This window comes from Trichomycterus rosablanca, chromosome 11 (assembly GCF_030014385.1).
Source record: "Trichomycterus rosablanca isolate fTriRos1 chromosome 11, fTriRos1.hap1, whole genome shotgun sequence".
Taxonomy (NCBI): Eukaryota; Metazoa; Chordata; class Actinopteri; order Siluriformes; family Trichomycteridae; genus Trichomycterus; species Trichomycterus rosablanca.
In genome coordinates this window covers 34,821,731-34,845,442 of record NC_085998.1, presented here as the reverse complement: position 1 = coordinate 34,845,442, position 23,712 = coordinate 34,821,731, and the positions used below count along the sequence as shown (strand labels likewise).

The 23,712-nt window shown below is 39.9% G+C and overlaps 1 protein-coding gene across 1 annotated transcript; it reads left to right on the top strand.

The window, feature by feature from the left end:
- Nucleotides 1-4,825: 4,825 nt before the first annotated feature.
- On the top strand, nt 4,826-23,207 carry nup205 (nucleoporin 205). The gene is made up of 42 exons (XM_063004258.1): nt 4,826-4,888; nt 6,083-6,225; nt 6,701-6,872; nt 7,050-7,194; nt 7,665-7,824; nt 8,452-8,680; nt 9,020-9,184; nt 10,270-10,445; nt 10,590-10,706; nt 10,799-10,936; nt 11,610-11,760; nt 11,859-12,067; nt 12,201-12,383; nt 12,513-12,563; nt 13,161-13,370; nt 13,645-13,882; nt 14,040-14,229; nt 15,171-15,291; nt 15,394-15,475; nt 15,569-15,733; nt 15,823-15,947; nt 16,091-16,205; nt 16,285-16,434; nt 16,738-16,809; nt 16,907-17,064; nt 17,588-17,668; nt 17,757-17,948; nt 18,038-18,245; nt 18,417-18,515; nt 18,771-18,916; nt 19,044-19,235; nt 19,327-19,448; nt 19,651-19,789; nt 19,876-20,002; nt 20,081-20,154; nt 20,720-20,851; nt 20,942-21,047; nt 21,135-21,295; nt 21,517-21,646; nt 21,899-22,003; nt 22,674-22,732; nt 22,817-23,207. The coding sequence occupies exons 1-42, from the start codon at nt 4,861-4,863 to the stop codon at nt 22,967-22,969; spliced, it is 5,919 nt and encodes a 1,972-aa protein (XP_062860328.1). The 5' UTR covers nt 4,826-4,860; the 3' UTR covers nt 22,970-23,207.
- Nucleotides 23,208-23,712: the final 505 nt, after the last annotated feature.

Here is a 23,712-nt window from a genome sequence, read left to right as displayed (position 1 = left end):
CCCCAGGTGTAAGTGGGTAAGAAGTGGGGTAGTGGCTTTTTGCATGTTGTCATTGTTGCCATGTCCTGGTCTATTTTTGCCTTGTTTCCAGGTGTTGCTAAAACTTCAAGACTGTGTGTTGTATAAAATGCTGAAGGTTTATCAGAAATCATGACATTTTGGTAAATCCATGAAATCTTTTAAAAATTGGCTTTTATTAAAATTTTATTGTAAGCTTGATAAGTAACACTATTTTAAGAAATCATTTTATACTTCATATAGTTCATAGACATGTGGAGCCATCAAATGATGAGCTTACTTACTTGGATTAAGGTGACACAGTAATCTAATCTTTATGCTAGTTTATACAGTGACAAACTGTCTTTACTGGCAAGGGTTTTCTGAAGTACCTCTAAGCCATTTACTATTTTTTCAGAGATTTTGTCTCATTTGTTAAATCTTTTCATGTTATAAACTGTAGATGGTAATTCTTAGCAAACGTAGAAAAATGTTGCTCTTTAACTTACAAATATACTTTTAGTTCGCATAGTTTTCCTAAGGTTAGTAGTGGCTAACCTTAACCCATCCTTGTTCATAAACCTTACTTGCCCCAACTTGCTAACTGTTTTCAAGCCTCAAATAATAAATTACTGTAGCAGCTTTATTTTTAAATTGGTGTTGAATGCACACTGAACACTTTCCTGAATTAAATTATAGATTTCCCATATGGTGTTGTTCAGGCTCATTTTTACACAATTTAGAAATGAACTTCATACTGTTGTACATCTGTTATGCTGCATTCCCATAATTTAGGAAACAATTGCCAAGTAATATACTTTCATGAATATACAGTATAAACATGGCAGATAAAAAGTTGAACAAGGCATAGATGAACAGTACAACTTTGGGCTTGGTGTTTATGTTGTACATGTGATCAACACAATGTGATTGTATCTAACAGAGGAAGTAAAATATATGTTGTTGTTTTTTATAACTAATGAAATGCACATGACGGCCATAAATGCTTCTCTTCTTCACAATATCAAATGTGAGCATGTTACAATCTTTTTATCTGTTCATGTTTTCTGAGAGTTTTCCTTGTTTTGTTACAGCTGGATGATATTTCATGTTTCGTGAGCTGGCTCGGTGGGTATATAAGGTGTGCGATAAACACATATATGCACATACATCTCTCGTTGGGTAAAAGTACCATGGGTTAAATAGTCTTCCCTGGGTCGGATGGGATCTTCCAGAAAGACATTTACATTTTCGGCATTTTGCAGACGCCTTTATCCAAAGCGACTTACATTACAGGATACAGTCTGAGCAATTAAGGGTTAAGGGCCTTGCTCAAGGACCCAACAGCAGCAACCTGGCAGTGGTGGGGCTTGAACCAGCGACCTTCTGGTTTCTATTCCAGTACATTACCACTAGGCTACTGCTTGCCCAGTGCGAGATGTCACATGGCTAGAAATGTCACACATTGGTTGGAAGAGCATGACCAAGACGTCCAAGTACTACCCTGGCCCCCTCATTCCCCAGACAATTGAACATCTGTGGGACGACCTTGATCGTCGTGGTCACTCTGTGGATCTTCCCCTCTGCCCCCTCCAGCAGCTGTGGGATGCACTGCAGTCAGAATGGCTCCAGATACCTGTAACAACCTACTAGGACCTTATTGAGTCACTACCAGCCCGTCTAGCTGCTGTCTGTGTTGCACATGTCAGTTACTCTGGATATTAGCTGGTGGTCATTATAATATGACTCGACTGTGTATTTCTGTATGTATACACCCAACTGACCAACAGTACTGAATTCGGACCGTGGATTCCAGCGGTTGTGGCAATTTACCGCTATGCCACCCAATCACTTAATACTACTACGAATAATATATAGTTGTAAATGAAAAAGCAAAAAAGAAGCATTTTCTCTAGTGGCTTCAGACTGTTATCCTTCACTGTATCTGGCTGTTGTGGTTTATAAAGTGCCCAATGAATGTGCAAACAAGGTAAGCACATATATAATTAACCTAATTATATTCCCAGCTAACAAAATTACATTCTGAGAACGTTCCCCAAACGTTCCATTTTGGTTGTGGGAATGTTGCATTGGAATGTTCCCTCAACGTTATTTTGTCCAGTTTTCTTGATGTTCTCAGAAAGTTTTTTTTAAGTTATGAAAACGTTCATAGAACGTTACCTAAACCTCATTTGCAACCATAATTTAACGTTCTGGGAACGTTGTCTTGGAATGTTCTAAGAACATTTTAAATAAAGTCCTCTGAACGTTCCCTTAACGTTCCATTTTGGTTGTATGAATGTTTTATTAGAACGTTCTTTCAACGTTATTTTGTCAGTTTTTTGTCAGTTTTCTTAATATTCTCAAGACATTTAATACAAGTTAAAGAACAAACCCAAAAACATTTTTAAATGTTACTTTAACATACTTTTAACATAACTGCAGATAATGTTAATCCAAGACAATGTTAATCCCTCTGTCTCTGTGATATATTGGATGAAGGAGATTGCAGGCAGAGAGAGAATCTGTTTAACTCTGCACATTTATTGTCCACACACACACACACACACACACACACACACACACACACATTCATGTGCATTTACTTAGTAATTCTACCCTCATTATCTTATATAGTCATGAAGTATTTACCCGTTAACTAATTTACAGTTATATATCACCAAATACAATTCTAATATACTACAGTCTTGAACCCCCCCAACCCCCTCAGACATTACCATTCATTCAAAAAAATATCTGAATCACTCTGATAACATCCGCTATGATGGTCTAATAAACAATTCATGTGATAATACTGACATAAACGGAGGCAAAATCAATGCAAACATATTTATTTTAAAACATGTTTTATCATCATCAATCAAATTCAATTGAATGAAAGAAAAAGGAAAAAAGAACAATCCCTCAATTTTTCTATCCATTATAAACTGAGGTAAAATCAGTTGTATTGTATTTATTATATGTTATTATTATTATTATTATTATCAAGCAATTAATTTAAATTAATCAATGGAAAATGGAAAAAATATATATAAATTCTAATGTAAATGAATAAATAGAAAAAGGAGAAAAATCTAATAGTTAGGTAGTAATTCAGGACGTCTCTGCATTCTCCACCTGCAAAGTAAACAAAGAGATTTTTTAAGTATTTCTGCATATTTATCAGTACATGTAAAACATTTTACACTGTAACCAAGTCATTCTGGGCAGCTAAAATACAAAGCTTCCTTAAAGTTATGTTGCAGTCTTTAATTTAATTTAATTTAATTTAATTTAAGTCTTCAATGTGCAAGAGGTGTCTGTGGCTCTTTTTTAATGGTTGAATTATTCGTATGTGTGATTTTACAGTGAAAATCATGAAATAGCATATTTCATTAGGTACATGGCGGTATTTAATATGCCATAAAATAATTAAACAGCCAGCTTGATTAAACAAAATTAAGAAGGGAAATCATACTAGTGTTGTGGATGTTTTAATATTTATTTAAATATTGTTTTTTTTGTAAATATTGTTTCTGTTTTTGTATTTTAAATAATCCAACTAATCAATTAATCAAAAACATAATCACCAGATTGATTAGGAAAATAATCGTTAGTTGCAACCCTACATGTAAAGTGAAGCATTTTTGTTTTGTGCATACACGTTAGTTTAGGATTATAAACTGTTCAGACAAATGTAGGATATATGTCACATTAAAAAGCTACGGGGGAAAAAAAAGATTAATTTAGTGTAAATCTTTTTATCTAATTAATCTTCTTTTTACTGAGAATAGTCCACCAGGTAAAAGTGTCAGTATAAGAGTTGTAGTATCTATGTGGGTTAAACTTGATAAAATAAAACTTGTTTTGGAGCAATTTGATGAATATTTTAAAAGCTATTAAAGTTATGAATAAAAATCTGTTTTTTATTATGTAATAAAGGGTAAAAGTGTCAGTATAAGAGTTGTAGTATGTAATGTGGGTTACACTTAAGTTACCATCTGTATATATATATAGATTTTGTAGATTATTAACTGCCTTAAAGCACCTTAGATTTATATAAATATAACGCATTTTTAGGGAGGGTTTTATTTTATTGTTTGTTTTATTTTATATGTGATGCTACTGGAACAAGGTTTCTTAAATGATTTGTAATTAATCTGTTTTTTTTAATTTTTTTTTTATTGGTATTGAACATATACCAGTTATTGTTGTACTAATGTTAAAGCATATTTTTGGCTATATGTTCATTTATATTAAATACACTGTATACTGTTTCTTCAAATAAAAAAACAAGGTAAGCTCAGTTGAAAAAGTAGAAGTTTGGCATGTTCACTTATGTTTTTTCTAGGTTTATTCCTCCCATCTCCTTTAAATTATCCTTTGATGTGCATCAGTATGTTTGTGTGTGTGAATGATGGAATAATAGAGCAATGTAATATAGATTGGCGCCCTGTTCAGGGTGTACTGTGGGACTCGGAAAATCCAGTACAACTTAATTAATGGTCAAAAAGATGAATTAAACATTGGCGTTATTTGTTTTTTTTTTTAGCAAACTATTGCGTTCAAATTTTTTACAGTTTGTTATACAGTCGCATATTTAATAAATGTCCACCCGGGACTTTGTGTTAATCGCCTGATGGAAAGTCCAATTCAATACTCGTTATTTGGTGCACATGTGGTACTAGCAACATATGAATGGAACGTGTAATAAAAATAGAGTTAAGCACAGTTGTATATAAAAAAGAAAGGAACCTCAGATGATAAACTTGAGATGATTTCAGGTTAGAAAGTGAAAGTGTTTGTAAGTTTTACTCCGGCATTACCCCGGACTGCCCTGTACTGCCGCACCGCTAATCAGACATGGCGGCGCAGATGGCGGTAAATTCAGGTAAATCACGATAATTCCAGCGTTCTTGTAGCTAATTAACTAGTTTGTGTGTTTGGTACATTTGTTTGTAACTTTTAATGCGATGTTATATTTATTTTGCAAGTAATTTAATAGAAAGGAAGCTGATACGATGTGAAGTGTTTGTAGAGTGTGTGTTGTGTTAGCATTAGCATTAGCTGGTGTGTGTAGCTAACATGTGAACTTGTGATGTCAGATCTGCTCTGGGTTTATTAAGTGTTTAAAAGTTCAGTAGCGTGTGTGAGATGTGAACTAAAGTTATGTGCAGTATGTGAATGTCATGTCATCTATTGTTTACATTAGCGCAGTGTTTGTGTGCTGTTTTTGGCGCAACACCAGCGTACCAGGTGTGGTGTGTGTGTGTGTGTTATTAAACATGACAGGATTTTACTCCTTCTGTTGTCAGCATCACACACACACACACACACACACACACACACACACACACACACACACACACACACACACACACACACACACACACACAAACATTAAGAGACGTTTAGTGTCCATGACAAGAAGTTGAACTCAACCATTAAGCTGAGACCAGAGCAGCCACACTGTTGTAGCAGTAACTAATATCCCAGTGACACCTCAACTATTTTGTATTCTAGTCGCTGCATTTCTACATTTACATTTTTTTGGCATTTAGCAGATGCTTTTATCCAAAGCGACTTGCAGTCTAAGCAATTGAGGGTTAAGGGCCTTGCTCAAGGGCCCAACAGTGACAACCTGGTAGTGGTGGGGTTTGAACCAGCAAACTTCTGCTTACTAGTCCAGTACCTTAACTATTAGGCTACAACTGTGCTACATTTCTCGAATAGACATTGTCACAATAAAAAAGTTATTTTTATTTTTGTTTGAACAGCCAGCAGAATTAAAATGGTCCTGGTATAAATATGGTTATAATAGAGGATATACAAGTTGTAGTGAACTTCATGTAATTACTGGCATAATGCCTGAGACTACATAACCATCACTACGTAAGGGTATTTCAGTGCATTCACTTAATTGTGTAGGAAGTTGTACGTTGTTCGTTGGCTATAGGTCCATCCTTGGGCTGTTTTATTATTTCAGTTAAATAATCATCAGTATGTTTGTGTATGCTTCTTGATGACTTTGATCACCTTAAATGAATTTGATTTTATTGTTGATTGTTTTCTTTTTTTCTTTAAGGAGCCAGTCTGTGGGGTCCTCTGAAAGAGTTGTATGAAACTGTGGATGGGGCAATATGGAGAAGGCAGTCAGAAAGTGTTCATCTTCTGGATGTACAACTGAAGAAAAACAAGCCTTATTTTTTGTCTCTGTTCAAAAATCCAGTAAGTAATGAATGATTCTTGACTATTTCAGGCTTATTAAGTTATACTATTTTAAAGCCTAATTATAGTACGTGTGTAGAATCATTTTTAAAACACGAAACTAAAGTTCTAGTAATGTCAGAAAAATGTCATATCTGGGCTGTAAGTCTGTTTTTAGAGGCAGGAGCTGCTAAGGCTCACAGGAATTCTTGATCCATCCTTGATGTAAAAGAGCTTGATCCATTTGTGTTTAAATGATCAGTCACCTGACATAATTCTTGAGCTAAAAAGGAGCACCTGGAAAAAAAAGCCTAGAAGACTAATTAGAGATTCTTTACTATGGAGTTGTTTTTTTTTGTGTTCAATAAATAACCACAAACCGATTTATTTTATTTACCAAAGATGCCAATGATTGTCTTTTAATGCTGATTGCAATTATTAAAACACGCTCTTATAAATGTAATACATTTACATTTGTGTTTCTAACAATAAATAGCCGAAGAGTGCAGAGCAGAGAGACAAAGTAAGGAAAGCCAGCACAGAGGGCATTGCTATTCAGGGCCAGCAAGGTGCTCGACTTCTGCCGGAGCAGCTCCTCACAGAGGCCTTCCTTCTCAGTGATCTTTTTGATGTTGGAGAACTTGCTGCGCTGGAACTGTTGCTGGCAGGTAAACGCACACAAGTACTCATGTCCCTAGCAATAACAGTGCAATAAGCAGTGCAAGTCTCTATGTGCAAATAAATATACAAATTGTAATCTGTTGCACAGAGTAAATGTTTAGCTTTAGTATGTTTTACACAGTTTGTATTGTGAGCCTTAAACGCTTTACTCCACTGGTTACAAGGAGAGCACCAGCAGCCTTATTTCCCTGGATTGACGAGAGGTCTGGTGGCTGTTCTGCTCTACTGGGATGGCAAGCGCTGTATTTCCAACTCTCTCCGCTCCCTCATCCAGTCACGTCATGGCAAGACCTTCACCCTGGACTTGAGGTATGGTTTCTTTTTATTCTTCTTTATTGTCTTTCATTTGCATTGCCCTGTTTAAGGCTATCCAACTTTTATTGTACTCTGGAGCCCCTTGCTGTTGCCCAACTGCCTTGCTGGCTGAGAGGAGCTGCGAGCATGCATATTTTTACTTTGCTTTAATGTATATAGAAACCCTGATCTCTCTGTATATCTCTGCTGCTTCTGGTGCCATGTTGACCAGGCAGCAGTAGTTCCTTTAGCAGCTGGAACACCTGGCCTTTCCTTTGTTAGAGACACCCAATTGTGTCTGTTCAGAACCTGACCAGTCAGAAGGCAATACTCTGGCGAAAGCATTCAACCTCTCTGCCTCCTTGGATTGTAGATCATAACAGGGAACCTCAAAACCGGTCCTGTCTAAATGTGTCTTAATATTCCTGTTGTTGTCTGTATTAATCAGTAGTTTTTACCATGATGATTTCTCATTTTCTCCTTAGTGTGGATTTGGTTAATCTCACGACACGCTTCACAGATGAGTTAATGGCTCAGGGTTTGACTAAGCAAATTTTAAGTCTTTTGTCGGAAATCAGCGTCACTCAGGAGTTTGAGAAGCTGCAGAAGGAGCGAGGACTTGGCAATGAGAAACACCGGAAAGAGGTGAGAGGGAAATGACTCTCTTTTGTCACTCCATCCCAAAACCTGCACTAAGAAAGGAGATCCCTCCCGCAAAAAGTTGCACTACTAAATGATGGAGGAGGGGTGCAATAATTGTGATGTGGAATCAGTATAAGGGAGAAACACAGGACAGTGGTGAGAGGAAAATGACCTTGACCACCTGCTCACCTCATACATTAGCTTTTTTTTCAACTGATGGCATTGAGTTTAACAAACACCAGCTTACAGAACCCACTGTGCCAAAGATGTGAGGTCTTTTTTACCCTCTGCCATCAGACTTTACAATGAGTAGACAATATAGCCAATCATGTCTGTGTAGACGCCCAGGTAGACGATAGCACCACTGTTGAGATTTGAATCTGGACCTCTGTGCCACCTGAGCGCCCTCATAAAAATAAATAAATATATAAACAAAAGTTTGTTCTACTGTAATTTAATTCTGCACTTACAGGTGCAAGGTTCAGAAGTAGGCGAGATCTCTGTCATGACTACTATGCGAAAATGCCTAGCTACAAGACACTATAGTGACAAAACGTGTTTTAAAATGTGAAGAAGTGCTTCAGTATTTTAGTCTAACTTGCTATGTTGCTGCTTGCTTGTCTTCTGCAGGTCTCTGACCTCATTAAAGAATGTCGACAGTCTCTCGCTGAGTGTCTGTTTGCGTGGACGTGCCAGTCGCCTCTTAATAAAGATGATACACTCGCCCTGATCAGCCATCTAGAGACAGTGACGGTGGAAGCCGATGGCTCATTGGATAGCGTGAATCTGGCACTGGTTATGGCGCTGCTTTATTGCTTTGATGTCAGCTTTCTGGAACAAGGCACAGAAGACAGAGATGGTACATATAATACTGTGTCTGATAAACTGTCAACATGAAACAATGCTGTGTATCTGTTATGGATGTTAAGAAATGTGCTAGAAATCTCGTAACATGATTGTGTGATGGGTGATATCACTGTAGTTTACTGTACATGAAGGGGAACCGTCATGGCCAGCTAATTTAAAAATGAACCGTTCTAATTTTATTTGATCTACTCAAAACTTAAACAACAAATACAAATCTAAGCAAATAAATCCTTATTCAATTTATGTTGGAATATGAAGGATTAAATTGTAGATGAAAATGGCTTTTGATGTTCAGTTCTTGCTTACATTTTTGTTTTTGTGTGTGTGCCAGATCTGCTGCAGACTCTGCCTCTGTTGACAGACAGGCAGTATGTTTTTGCGGTGCACAATAAGGTGATGGAGGACAAGGTGTGGAAGCTGCCTGGACTGCAGGCAGTGGCGAGGCTGGCTTGGGCGCTTTCACTCAGAGCGCTGTCACAGTTCCCTCAGGGTGCAGGTACCAAAAGCACACTTCTCATGTTACTCTCCATTCGTGCTATCTGAAAATATTCAGTGATATTCCTGCTATTAATAGTTTGTAAAAAACTGAAATAATAGTTTTTAATAATATTTGTTAGTGTATTAAAATTGTGTGTACAACAAGGTGTAATAAATCAATTGAATAAATTAAACTGTATTCTTCCAACAAACTGAGGTCTATAAAAACAAGATGACGACATAGAGGTCTGCTGTCCCTATTCCCTATTTAGTCCCCTATTTAGTCCCACTGAACAAATTTGGAATGAACTGGAACATCAATTGAGACAAACATCAAAAGAGCTATTTTAATATCACTTGTTTTTGAAATGGGATATCCAACAACTAGTGGTCAGGTGTCTAAATACCTTTATCCATATAGTAAAAAAGGGAACTGCTGGAACATGAAAGAGCCTTCCCTGAACTGTTGCTGCCAAGTTGGAAGCATATAATGTCCATTATATAATTGATTTATTACACGTAAGTACTTCTTGGATTAAACTCATGAATTAAAAAAAAATAGAAGGGGGGTCCAGTTCTTTTGTCTATATAGTGAACTTAAGCCCAGTCACATGGTCATAATAATTTGACTCTTATTAGAGTAACTCGGGTATAAGGATCATACCTGCTGCATTTAACATGTCTTCTACAAGTTACTACCATCAGCCCAACATTTAGTATAACCCCACTGTGCCATGCACTATTGTTATGGAATAGGCATTGTAGTGGGTGGTGGGTGGTTTACAATCCAAACAGAAGTGCTTTTTGTATACTGTTTTAGAGTTTCCATTTTTTGGTGGATCCTGGCAGCCTGAAATGTGAAAAAATAACTGTTAACCTCAGTGAATAAATACAAAACTAAAGCATTGCATGTTTTTGATATAAAATGAAATGCTAAAATGATAAAAACAGGTACACTGTATTGACCATGCTGATTAAACTGATTAAAAGTCAAGCGCTTTTCATTTAGGATAGAACGTGACTAGCAGGGCTTGTATTATGTTTGTATCCTGTACTTTGTACTGCTGTTTCATCTATCTGGTGGTTTTAATGTGTCCTTTTCAGGTCTGGTGGAATTTACTGAGGCAGATGAAACTCTGGCTGACCAGGCACTTCTGGCAGGCGTCTTCCTGTTTTTGACGGAGGGCGTTCTGGCAAGTGAAAGCTTCCGTCAGGAGGAATTCTACACCCGGCGACTTCATGCACTTATCATTGACTTCCTAGCTCTTATGCCCATGAAGGTAGGTGCAATTAGCAGTTGTTGTGGTGGAAAAACATCAGTTAAAAATTTAAAAGACGTGTCCCAATACTGCCCAAAAACTACACCTGGAAAATGATCAGGCTGAAGCATAAATGGAAATTTTTACTTAAACATTTATTTACAGGTGAAACAACTGCGCAACCGTGCTGATGAGGATTCCCGGCTAATACACATGGCCATGCAGATGGGCAGCGAGCCTCCATCTTCTCTGAGGAAGGACCTGGAACACCTCATGATACTGGTATAAGTTCTTCTTCCCTCCTTTTCTTAATAGGTAATGCTTGGTGCCTTGTTTTAAGTTCATATTGATGTGCTTATATGTGATTGCCACAGATTGGTGAGTTTTACAGCAAGGACTCGCATGGTTTGGAGTTAGCGCTGGAGTTCTGGTGCCCTTCAGAATCCCTGCAGCACACCTCTCTTACTGGATCCTTTTTGGGCGTCACCCTGCAGAGACCTCCTCACAGACAGGTGTGTGTGTGTGTGTGCAGATGTGTGAATGCTTTGGTGTGTGTGTGTGCACGTTTTGGGCTTAGTACTAGAACTTTTAAACCGAGTTAAATGGTGTGTCTTTTTTTCCAAGCTCCACGTGTTCAGTTGAGCCTCTTTTCAGTCCATCACCAACTGATATTTAGACAAAAATCTAATATCGTAAATTTATTCTTTGCTTTTTCAAGATTGGAGGTCTTAAAAAGCATAGCATTAACATTCACTAGAGGCAAATTTTGTGCCACTAGGTTAAAAATTCTGCAGTATAGGCGCCCAGGTGGCAGCAGATACGTTTCTGCTAGGGCAGGATGACCGGACTATGTGGGTGGGGTCTGCAGTATAGTCACTGCTGTGATGCTCCTATAGGAGCCATCGATAGGAAGATGAAGTATGATGATGCATTTTTATATATTATATGATCAAGCAATTGCTGACTTTAATCAGTATGTATTTTTAAGTCTCTAATGTATTGCTATTAACCTGTATTGAGCTAAAATTGCAAATTACAACAACTAGTAATGTACAGAAAAATTCCTGTACACACACCTGACTGTAAGCTTTCAGACATGAATGAGATGTCCAACCAGCTCATGGTCAGCTGTTGGTGTTTGGCCATATTGTCTAATAATTAAAATAATGTATTTTTGGTGTTCAGGTGGTTCTCTCCAAGTTTGTCCGTCAAATGGGGGACCTGCTTCCTGGTACTCTGTATATTCCTTATTTGCGAATGCTAAAGGGGCTTGCTAACGGTCCTCAGTGCTCTCACTACTGCTTCAGTCTACTCAAAACCAACGGAGCTCCTCATGGTAAATATCACCCCAACCCACTTTCTGTCTGCACCCCATTCCCAGATTGTCAAACTGTATTGAATTGTCCATCAAATTTGTCTGTTTGTGTGTCCTAGGAGAGAAATTGCAGGGGGGAGTATCAGGCTGTCCAGTTTCGTGGGAGCACTTGTTTCATTCCCTCATGCTATATCATGAGAACCTGAGGCGGGACTTTCCCAGTGCAGACACCACTCAGTATCGCCATCCACCTATGAGAGGCATCACTCAGAAAGAGCTGGAGGGCCTGACTGCCTTCCTGCAGCTACTTACCACCATCATCACCTGGGTACCGCAAACCTCTTTACAACCATTCTCCTAAGCTCTAATGTGCTGATTTATACGTAATGCACAGTGTCTCATGTAAAGCTTTGTTTATACCAGACCATTGGCATTATTGTGTGTGTGTGTGTGTGTTTTAGAGTGAGAATGCCCGACTGGCACTATGTGAACACCCTCAGTGGACTCCTGTGGTGGTGATGCTGGGTTTACTCCAGTGCAGTGTGCCGCCAGTACTGAAAGCTCAGCTCCTTCACGCTCTTGCTGCTTTTGGCAAGTCTCCCGAGATTGCTGCTTCCCTCTGGCAGTCGCTGGAGTACGCACAGGTAGTTAGATGCTACAGTGTGAATTGAAATACAGTAGGGATTCATTCATATTTGAATGTTAACATGACTAATGTAGAGGCCTGGTGTTTATATTTATTATTATTAATAAGTATCTTTTTGGTCTCTCAGGTCCTGCAGACTGTGAAAGCCCCTGGACAGAGACAAGCTGCCGGCATAGAGGTCAGTTATCAATATTAATCTATACAAATATGAATTATGATTGAAATTTTCTCCTGAACTGAGCCCTGACCTCAGCCCCACTGAACAGCTTTGGAATGAACTGGAACATCAGTTAAGGCTTCCTTGACCAATATCAGTGTTCAACCATACAAATGGTCTTTTGAATGATTGGACACAAGTTCCCACAGACATACTTCAAAGTTTTGTGAGACATCTAACAAGCACATGGTCAGGTGTTCAAATACCTTTGGCCATATAGTGTGTGTGTGTGTGTGTGTGTGTGTGTGTGTGTAAAGCTAGCTAAACATTCAAAACAAAACAAATTATACTTAATTAATGAAATGGTGGCAATCTGGTCCCACTGTAGTTTACAATGTGTAATGTAAAGCCTCCACAAGGGGGAGTTTGTGTACAATTTTTTTTTTATGTGCCTGTTAAAATAGGTTTATTTTTTATTCATTTATTATGGTTTTAATCTGCGACCCATTTTTTTGGCCCAGAAAGAGTAAAACAGACCCGTGGGTGGGTCGCGACCCAGCTGTTGTAGATAAAGCTGAATGCATTTATATGGTAGTTACAGATGTTTCTCCTGTACAGATGGAGTTGAATGAAATCGAATCAAGCTGTGAGGAGTACCCTCTGACCCGAGCCTTCTGCCAGCTGATCAGCACTCTAGTGGAGAGTTCACTTCCTGTTAATCTAGGGGCGGGGCTTAGAGCACCAGGATTTCAGCCTTACCTCACCTTCCTGCGCGATGGTGTTTTCCTTCCCTTTCCAACGAGAGCTTACCGTCACCCAGCTGAGAAGGTACTTTATCATTTACTGCAACTTTAACTGCTCTACCCTATTTTACCTTAAATGTACGGGCAAGCCGTAGCCTAGTGGTTAGGGTACTGGACTAGTAACCAGGAGGTCACTGGTTTAAACCCCACCACTGCTAGGTTGCTGCTGTTGGGCCTTTGAGCAAGGCCCTTAACCCTCAATTGCTCAGACTGTATACTATAACTGTGTGTATACGTCGCTTTGAATAAAGGCGTCTGCTAAATGTCGAAAATGTAAACATGTTTTACTCTTTCTGCAGTGGGAGGTAGCTGATGCAGTGTTGGAGGTCTTTCACAAGCTGCTGCAGGACTACGAGCCTCAGTCGGCTGACTTCTTACAGGAGACAGTTGAGCTCCAGGGACAGCAGGTTCCGGCCCATAAACCCCCGGGCCACGAGCTGATGTTTCACCTGCTGAATGACTCCCCCATGCTGTCTCTGTGCCTCAGCCTGCTGGAGGAGAGTGTACGCCAGCTAGACACTTACGCTCCCTTTGCTGGTCAGTTGATGCCGTCACACTTTCTAATTATTTAGTGTGGTGTTATTTCCTTTATACCCAAAACACTTTGACTTCTTTAAGATCTGTAGAATGGGGTATTAGATTTTGAGCTAAATGTGTAGAGCCATGTGGATGAACGGAGTTTGTGTTTGTGCAGGTAAGAAGCATTTGGAGTCAGCAGTGATGCATTGTCTGAGTCTGCTGGATCTGGCCCTGCAGAAGGAGGTGCTCTTTATGGACCTGCTCAGAGAGAGTCAGACCTCTATGCTGGCCTCCCCACTGGAGCAGTTACTGCAGGGTGTTAGTGCACAGAGCAGACGTGCTGATCACATTGTTAACATTGCCAGGTGGGTTTTTCACTTTTTCATGCACCAACTATTTTGTTCTTAAGTAGTGATGGGTAATTTGATTGCTAATTGCTAATTCATTTATTTGCTGTACATATACACAGTCACATTATTATTACCACTATAACACATAACTCATAACACATAATAAAAGAAAACATGTTTCATTAGCTGGCTTGGTGGGTGTATAAGGTTGTCTTCCCAGGGCTGGATGGGATCTTCCAGCAAGACAGTGCGATATGTCACATGGCTAGAAATGTCCGACATTGATTGGAAGAGCATGACCAAGTACTATCCTGGCCCCCTTATTCTCCAGTTTTGAACTGAATTAGGCATCTGTGGGACCAGCTCGATTGTTGTGTTTGCTCTATGCATCCTCCTCCACGCCCCCTTCAGCAGCTGTGGGATACACTGCAGTCAGCATGGCTCCAGATACCTATGACCCTACCAGGACCCTAATGAGTCACTCTCATTCTCTGGCCACGAGATCTCAGGTTCAGAGACCCCTGCAGTGTTTTGATATAGAATTGATTCATGGCTTTCTCCTTTTTTAGAAGAAATTAAATCTGCATTTCTAGATGCAGTGCCCTGTGGGGGACCTGGGATAGAAAATGTCCTCAGCCTCCTCAAGCTGTTTTTGAGAGTGGCGAAAACACCTTGATTGCATTTTATTTACTGTCCTAACTTTTTGGGAATTTCTGGAGGTTATATAAGCATTAAGGCCTGCTGATAACATAAACATGTATTACACATTAAGAATGTAATAGATCTGAATAGAAGTGACATAACTGAGTAGTTTCGTCCTTGTATGATTAGAATTCTTGTTATTATGTCAAATATTTAGTCCTATTATTTGAAATATTCTTGCTATTTCTACAGTGTTGTGATTTAGACAATGCATGTTCAGAAACCTCGATCACTGTCCTTCCTCTCCACAACAGGTACCTGTACCACGGCAGTTCAAATTCTGAGGCTGCATTTTTGAGTGCCAAGATTCTGAGACATATTGCACGCTATCCCAACATTCAGGCTAGACTGGTTGGAGACTTTATCAGTGATTCAGTGAGTGACTTGATTATATTGTGTATTTAATTATTTATTTATTTTTTCCATTATACAAAAAAGGTTCTGATCAGGACTAACACAATTATGTTGCATAAGCAGGCAGTGAGTGAGAAGCTCATGGCTGGTTTTGTGGAGTGTCTGGACAATGATGAGGCTCAGGAGGGTGTGGAGAAGACTGAAGGTACGTCTAGATAAGAATACTTACATAAACAGTGCTTCTATTTAGAACAGATAGTGATAATTCAGTGCACTTAATGTAATATCTCTCTCACAGATTCTGACCCAGAAAAGCGTGTGGCCAGGATCCGACATGAGACACAGATCCACATCTTGAACCTTCTGATCACCTCTCTGGAGCTTAATGCTCCTAACCTTGGTCTCTACCTGTTGGGCTATGAGGTCAAGAAACCAGTCTCCTCCACCAATCTGCAGGACCCAGGTCAGCATTTAAACCATTTGAACCTTTTATAGTTTGGGGTTCGACATTGATAAACAATTCATTTGTTGATTCTTTCTGTTTTACATTAGGAGTTCTAGGCTGTCCGCGGAGTTGCCTGCATGCAATTCTAAGTTTGCTGCAGCGAGGCAGTGAGAGTCGTTCTGGACCTATAATCATCCAGCAAGCTCCATACTTAGCAGAGCTCTGCTATCAGGTACAACCTAACGTTTTTGTCAAAGAAAATGTCACCTACAGTGTGATACTGTTATGCAAAAGCGTTAAAGCCACGTCAGTAACGATCTTGTCAAAGTGTTAATTGGTTGTACTAGTGTAATATTTCTTCTCTTTGTACTTCAGGTGATCTACCAGCTGTGTGCGTGTTCAGACACCTCTGGGCCAACAATGCGGTACCTGAGGACCAGTCAGGACTTCCTGTTTTCTCACTTGAAGCACTTACCATTTAATAGGCCAGGTTGGTGCCTTCAGTCCGTCAGTCAGTCATTTTACAGCTCTACTGTGGTTCTGGTTAAATTTTTCTTTTGATCTTTTAGGGAATGAGATTGCTGCCTTGAATCAGATGTCCTGGTTAATGAAGACCTGTGCTATAGAGCTTAGAGTGACCTCACTAAACCGGCAGCGCTCACATACTCAGAGATTGCTCAACCTGCTTTTAGATGACCAGCCAAACCTGCAGCATGCAGGTAAAACGCACACGTGCGCACACACAACCTTGTCACCCTGTCCTAAATTGCTGTCTGAGGTATGGTTGACAGACCTCACTTATCCTTTATAGTATCCCAATACTATGAAATTAAAGTTAATGTAAAAAATACTACATTTTTTTATTTGCATTTTCCATGCTGTCCTGACTGATTTGGGGTTGTATTATTTGATGGGGTTTTATTTCTGCTAAATCATTTTGGACAATCCTTTTAACAAACTGTAGGACCTAGATTTAATATTTGAAACATTCACTGATGTGTATCTGTTTTGTGCTTTTGTAGATGGAGAGATGGGTATGGAGGAGGAAAGTAGATCACTTAGTAGCTTCCTGCACTTTGACACAGTGTCTAAAGGTGCGTTGTTACATTTAAACCAGCCTTCATGAATAGACCCTGTTTTCATGTCACAAAACATTAAAAAAAACATTGTACGTTTTGTCTGTGTGAACAGTTCGCAGAAAACTTTTGAGTGTTCTGGATGCCATAGACTTCAGTCAGGAGGTGCCTGAGCAACTGCAGCTTGACTTCTTTGAGCGTGCTCAGATCGAGCAGGTCATCACCAACTGTGAGCATGTCAACGAACAGGGACACACCGTCTGCAACGTCAAGGTTTGTGCCTCCACAATGCTGTGCATTCATGCATGCAAAAAATCTGGTTGTAGGTTGTCCTGTTTTGCTTGTGCGAGGTGCTGCTGTATGACCTGGCTGTTTTTGCTCCCTGATGCATATAATGTACATTTGACTGTGGCAGCATTTAAGGTTGGAACAGTGGCATCATATGACAGTGCCACAGTAAAAGCCACTGAGCTCAGTGTCTTATTCTGCCTGTATGCTTGACTATATGACCTTGTGACTGATTCCCAGACTTGTGTCCACTTATGTAAAAATGTACAGTAGTATATTAAACAGTAAATCTTCCAAAATATGGACCTTAATATTTGGGACAGAATGCAAATAAACAGAAAAAAAGAGATCCGAACATTCTCTTAGCAATACAACCATAGCTAATCATGCCTGTATAGACGCTTAACTGGCTGATAGTTGTAGCCTAGTGGATCCTACTGCTGCAGCTCTAATGCTTGTGAAAATAAATAATTTGGTTTTAATTTTTTCTCTTCTGTTGGATTACCAGTTGCTGCACAGAGTCTTGGTTGCAGAAATCAATGCTCTGCAAGGGATGGCTGCTATTGGACAAAGACCTCTGCTGATGGAGGTAAGTGTTTTTGATATTCAGAGTTACATAGCAAGGCAAGGCAGTTTGTATGCGTGTTAAGATCTAATGATCTTTGTCGCCGTGTCAGGAGGTGAACTCCATCCTGCAGCAGGTAGTGGAGAGGAACCGGGTTCGACGCAGCCTGAGCGCTAAGCGGCATGTCCTGCAGAGCTGGCGGAGCTTGGTTGAGACCATCCTCACTGCCTGTCCTGCCGAGCTCATCCCAGCCGATCAGAGACAGCTCATCATCAGAGACCTGCTGCTTGACCTGCATGATAAAGTACTGTGATGATTTACTGACGTGAATTCCATTCCAGTGTGTGTTTGCACTGAAGATTTATTTACTCCAGTACTGCTGTTCCATCACAGGTTTTATCTGAAGATGCTGCTGTTGAGTTGATGCCGATTGTTGCCGGGGCAGTTTTCACCTTGTCAGCACACCTCAGCCAATCGGTGCTTTCTGAGCAGCAGCAAGGGGCCGGTCTGGAGGGTGGCTCTTCATCAGGGTTTGCCTCTATTGCTAACTCAGCACTGCACCTTATACTGAGGAAGCTGCTGGACTTTATCTTGTGCACAGGTGTGTAAGCTACCCCATACACCTGCTGACCGCTTTATTAGTGCTGACCTCTAAGCAGCTGAAAGGAATCATTCATTAATGATGTTAATAATAAATAAATGTTTATATTCATGAGTTATTTGTATACAAGGGGCCTTAAAATTTGCATTTTTTAAAATTATGAATTTGTAGGTGGAGGTTTCCAGCGTTTACGGGCTCACTTGTATGGCGCTCTGCTCTATTACCTGCAAATTGCTCAGAAACCAGAAGAGCCTGACACCCTGCAGACAGGTAGTCCATGCACACAAAAACGTCTGCTAAATGCTCTAAATGTAAATGAAGACGCCCAGTCGCACCACTGAGATTTGAACGCTGATCTCAGCGGTAGTGGGATAGTGTAATACAGGGTTTAAAAAAACAACAACGGGTGTAATAGACCTGACCTGAGCTGAGCTCCATTTGGCAAAGTTGGCATTCCATACCACAACACCAAAATGGAAAATAAAAAAACCAAATAAAAATAAAATCAACGTTACTGGTTTTTAGGACAGTCTATGTGGGAGCGACTTACTGCACCCGAGGACGGCTTCTCTAAGCTGCAGAGAGAGAACCTCGCCATCATTGATAGTTACGGTACTGCTCTGATGGAGGTGGTGTGCCGTGATGCCTGTGATGGGCATGAGATAGGCAGGGTAGGTACAATGCTTTACTGTTCTTTTTCTAAATGAAAAAATGTATGTATATATAGATTCACATTAAATATTAATCTTGGTATATTTATGAAATGTTAAATGCTGTTTCGTGTCCTCTTTACCTCAGATGTTGGCTCTGGCAGTGCTGGACCGGGTGTTGTCTATAGACAGGCAGAGCCAGTGGCTGGTCTATCTGTGTAATAGTGGCTACCTTCGTGTTCTGGTGGAGAGCCTGAGGCAGGATGATGTTGCTCTTCAGACGCTGCTTGTACCCCAACCACCATTGCTCAAGCCTTTATACATCTATGAATCCAAGATGGTAAGAAAACACTTTACTGCTCTTAGTTTATTTTGTTAGCTTGGAGACGACGCTGCTTTTGATGTTCATAAATTCTTGATTTCTTATACAGGCATTGCTGACCCGGGTGGCTAAGACGGCACAGGGAGCTACGGAGCTGCTGTCTTGTGGGCTGGTAGCTCAGCTGGGTGAGTGCCAGGTCTTCCACATGCTGCCCGAGAACGACTCACACAGGTATTATTAATAAGTAATTTTGAACTTTAGGCAATAGCCTTTAAACCACATGATTTATAGACTTGCTCTGGTTAAAAAATGTAATATTCTTATAATCTCACACTTTTCCCCTTTTTGGCTGCTTCCATAGTTTTTTGGGTGCAGTTTTTATGCATGATAAGTATACAGTATAACTTTTCTACTGTACCCACTCTCTTTCTAGAGTGTTTGCACAGAGAGACCCGTCTGGGTTCATTCCCAGCCCTCTGGAACGATACCGACAGATCCTACTACCAGCTCTCAGACTCTTCCAAGTCATCCTTACCTCCACTACTACACACCACCAACAGGGGGCAGCACAGGTACCGTTAATACAGTACACTACAGGTTTGTTCATATGTTTAGCATTAAGCAGTGTCAATTCAAGCTTTTTTTCATCCATGTGTAGGTGCTGCACTGGCTGATTTTGTACTCGGACACCATTCAGTCGATCCTGCGCAGTCAGGACGTGAGCATGGGGTCCTTACAGGAGCTGTCACTTCTCACAGGAATCATCAGCAAAACTGCTCTGCCAGGTACTTACAGAACCACACATCACTCTACTCTTCTGTCTGTGTATGAAGATGTTACATAAACACGTGTTTTCATGTCAGGTGCTCTGGATTTGGGTCAGGATGTTAGCAGTGCAGCGGTTCTGGAGGTCCAGGGACATGTCGCCAGATTCCAGGTACAGATCAGTTTTGGTTATCAGATGAATAAGTCTGGTTATTCATAGGCATTTTTCCATGTGTCTTTCAAGCAGCAATAATGACTCTTCAAGGGCTTATTACATCTAACATGCCTGTTTCGTCACATTTGTAATAGTAACTGATTCTTTTCACCTGCATGACCAGTCACACACTGCTTTCCATTATTCACTACCTCCGTGCAGATGCCTTCGACCTATATTAATGAAAATAGTGCTGCCCTCTCTCAGACACAGCAAATCATGTCTATGAAGGCACCCAGATGGCCGATAGCACCTGATTGTTGTTTGCCCTGTTGTAATATTGTCTAACAATTCAATTAGCCCTAAAAAAAGCTTAAAATATTTTATTTGTAATGATTAAATGAATGTTATTATGTCACAGTATAACTGGACCTTAATGATTTTGACATGATAAACTTTTTTGGATAAAAAATGCAGACCCATGTTGTAGATCTTGCATTTGCTTCATTTCTACAGGATTTCTTATGTTTAAAATGTGTGTTAAAACAGGTGAATGCCAATATTTCTTTTATTTCTTTTAAAGCGACACAGCTTGTCCTTGCTGGTACGTTTGGCTGGAACTGAGCGTAATCGCTATCTTAAGCAGATTGAGGGTAGTGTTGCTCCTGGTGACTCTGCAGAAAAGAAAGAGGAGATGAAGCTTGCCATGCAGCAGGTGAATACACAGTAAACCACTTATATAAAAAATTTTTACCTGCTGTACATTCCCACACTTAAATTGTATGTTTATTTTTTGTGTTGTCAGATCTGTGCAAACATCATGGAGTATTGTCAGGCACTGCTCCTGCAAAGCTCAGCTGATGCCCAGTTCAGTACCTGCCTCTTCAGGCCATCAGCCAGCGAGCCAACAGGTCGGTCTGTGTCTTTCACCCAGTGCACACACAATGTACTAAATTAGCTCTTTTTGTTCTACAGTCCTGTTTTTTTATGTGGCTTAGATGTAGCAGTGCCCTCTGGCTCTCGGGCTCCAAGTCTGGGTCTGGTCCTGCTTCTGCTTAGGAACATCACGACTGATTTCTTCACATATCATGACAGTCACAGACAAAGCCTGAGCAAGCTGGAGAGGCTTGAGCAGCTCCCACCGGAAGAGCTCAAAGAGGTACAATCCGAACAGAAAGCATTTTGTCCACCCATGTCATGTGAAATAACTTTCTTATGTTATTTATAAAATTCAAAGTGGTTTTTAGTAGAATATGTGAATGTGAACTGTTTATTTACTTTAATACCACATTAAGCTACTGTCATTGACCTAAAATATCTCTCTTTATTGATGTCAGTATGTTTTGTGAGAATAAACAACCAGAATTGCTTTGTGTGTAGCTGTGCCAGGGTCTTGTCTCAGGATCAGGTGGGGTGGAGAAGATCCCATCAGTGCAGAAGAGCCTGATGGCCAAACGCCGTCTAGTTCAGCTCATCAACAACCGTGCAAAGCTGCTGGCACTCTGCTCCTGTATCCTTACACACCTGAGGAGTGATGAGCATAAGGAATAAGCAAGGGGAGGGGGGGGTGGGGGGGGGGGGGGTGGATATGGATAGTTCTGGTAGTTTAAAAAGAATGCCTTTATGTTGTGTGTGTTGGTAAGGGTTGTGGCTGAAACAGCATTACATTCTCCCACACCCACTCCTCTCACTGCTGAGTAATATCACTGTACAGTCCCTCCACTGAAGTCTTTGGCTTTTCTTGACCCCTTGTTCTTCCAAGATATCATTGAGATGTGTCTGTTTGTGATCTGGCGCCACCTGGAGTACTACCTCCTCTACTGCACTCCCAGTGATCCCAAAGACACCCTGCTGCCTGGATTCAGAGGTACAAAACCTACACTTTCCTCCTACCACTAAACCCAAAGGTTTACTTGCATGTACAGTTTTTAAATAAGAAGCACTTGTGTATAAGTTTTCTGCATTATTAGGATTAAGCCTTTATACATTTCAAAGCTTTTTCAGCACTTGTGCGGTGCATCTATTACACTAGCTGACTTGGCCTGTCGGGAGTCTACACTGATATGATTGACTGTATACAAGGGTGTGTGTGTGTGTGTGTGTGGGGGGGGGGGTGTCTTAAATTAGTGTCAAGCTTTGCAACAAAGGTGTCTATATAATATCACAAGATGAATCTTTTAAGTAACCTTAAAGTAAAGAAATAAATGATTCTGGATTGTTTTAGATGTGTTCGTACAATAGAGTTTGGGTTTTCTCTTTTGGGGGAAGGGGGGTTGGTGGGGTTGTTATGTGAAATTAGCTTGGATTACTTAGGTGTAGCATAAATAATAAATTTTATCCCTTTTCAAGCATGGTAGAGACTTTTCTGATCTCTGAATGTTTTTGATGCAAATTTACTCACATTTTATAAAATTATAATACTCAGGTAAACATTAAAATGAGGTGAGAAGTTTAATGGTTCAGTTATCTGTTTATTTGTTTAATATAATGCAAGAATGATCCTAAGCTTCACTGTCTTGACAATTTTCTTCATATAGATGTCAGTGGGGGTGCAGGAGTGAGCCTGTCCAGAGTCACCCAGCAGGATCTGGAGCAGGTACAAGCCACATGTCACTATCAGTCCTTATTAACAGTGTGTAGGTGTGGTTTTGCATGTACTGATTTTTATGTTTGTGTTTAGTTGCAGAGTGATGTGGCGAGTAACTTCTCTGAGAACTTACAGAGGAAATTGCTAGATGTGGAGGGGCTCTACAGCAAACGCCACTCGCACCACACCTTCATCCAGGCTCTGACACGCAGGATCCGTGGCCTGGTGCGCCACGCCAAAAGTTAGACACACATTGTGCATCCTGCACTGCCCCGTTGTTCTTGGCTCCTGGAGTAACGCTGAAGTAAATCATTCACAGGATACAGTTCTCCATGAGAGAGAGGAGAATCTACACATGACGCTTCAGCTCTGGAACTGAAACCTGATCTGATGTCTAGTGTTAAACGCCAGCTTAAAATTTTCATGTTTAATGTTTGGTTATTACTATTTTCTATTTTGAAATGAATAAAATGCCCAAATAGTTTTGTGTGTGTGTGTTTTGTCTGGGTGCTTTTCATTCTGTGGAGCTCTCCATATTTGTTTGAAGTTATAGAGAAGGTCGGAGTCTTATTTCAAACTAAAATTACATTTAATTTTATTTATTAGGATCTTAACTTCATGTTTTACACAGAAATTACATTTTATTAATTACATGTTGATCTGAGTTAAGATTTGAGGCAACAATGTTGTCAATATATAAATATTTCTCTTAGATGTAATTTGAAAACAACTGAAAATTTGAGTTTTTAAAAACGACAATACAGGAACATGTTAAACGAGTTTAGATGAGCTTTCTTCCAAAGCAATAGAGCTGATCTGAGATTAAATTAATTAAAATTTAATTAAAACAATTAAATGAACTGAAATTCATTCCTTTGTACAAACGATCAGATTTCCTTAAGTCTCATTATTTTTTTGTTTTAACTGCCTGTTCGGATGAGCTGGAATTTATTCTTAGTTACTGCATCTGCATTGTTCACCAATTATTA

Coding starts and splice junctions, on each gene's coding strand:
- nup205 (XM_063004258.1), top strand. CDS start 4,861: ATGGCGGCGCAGATGGCGGTAAATTCAG. Junction 11,761..11,858: donor AACCAACGGAGCTCCTCATG/GTAAATATCACC, acceptor TGTGTGTCCTAG/GAGAGAAATTGCAGGGGGGA. Junction 14,230..15,170: donor CACATTGTTAACATTGCCAG/GTGGGTTTTTCA, acceptor TCTCCACAACAG/GTACCTGTACCACGGCAGTT.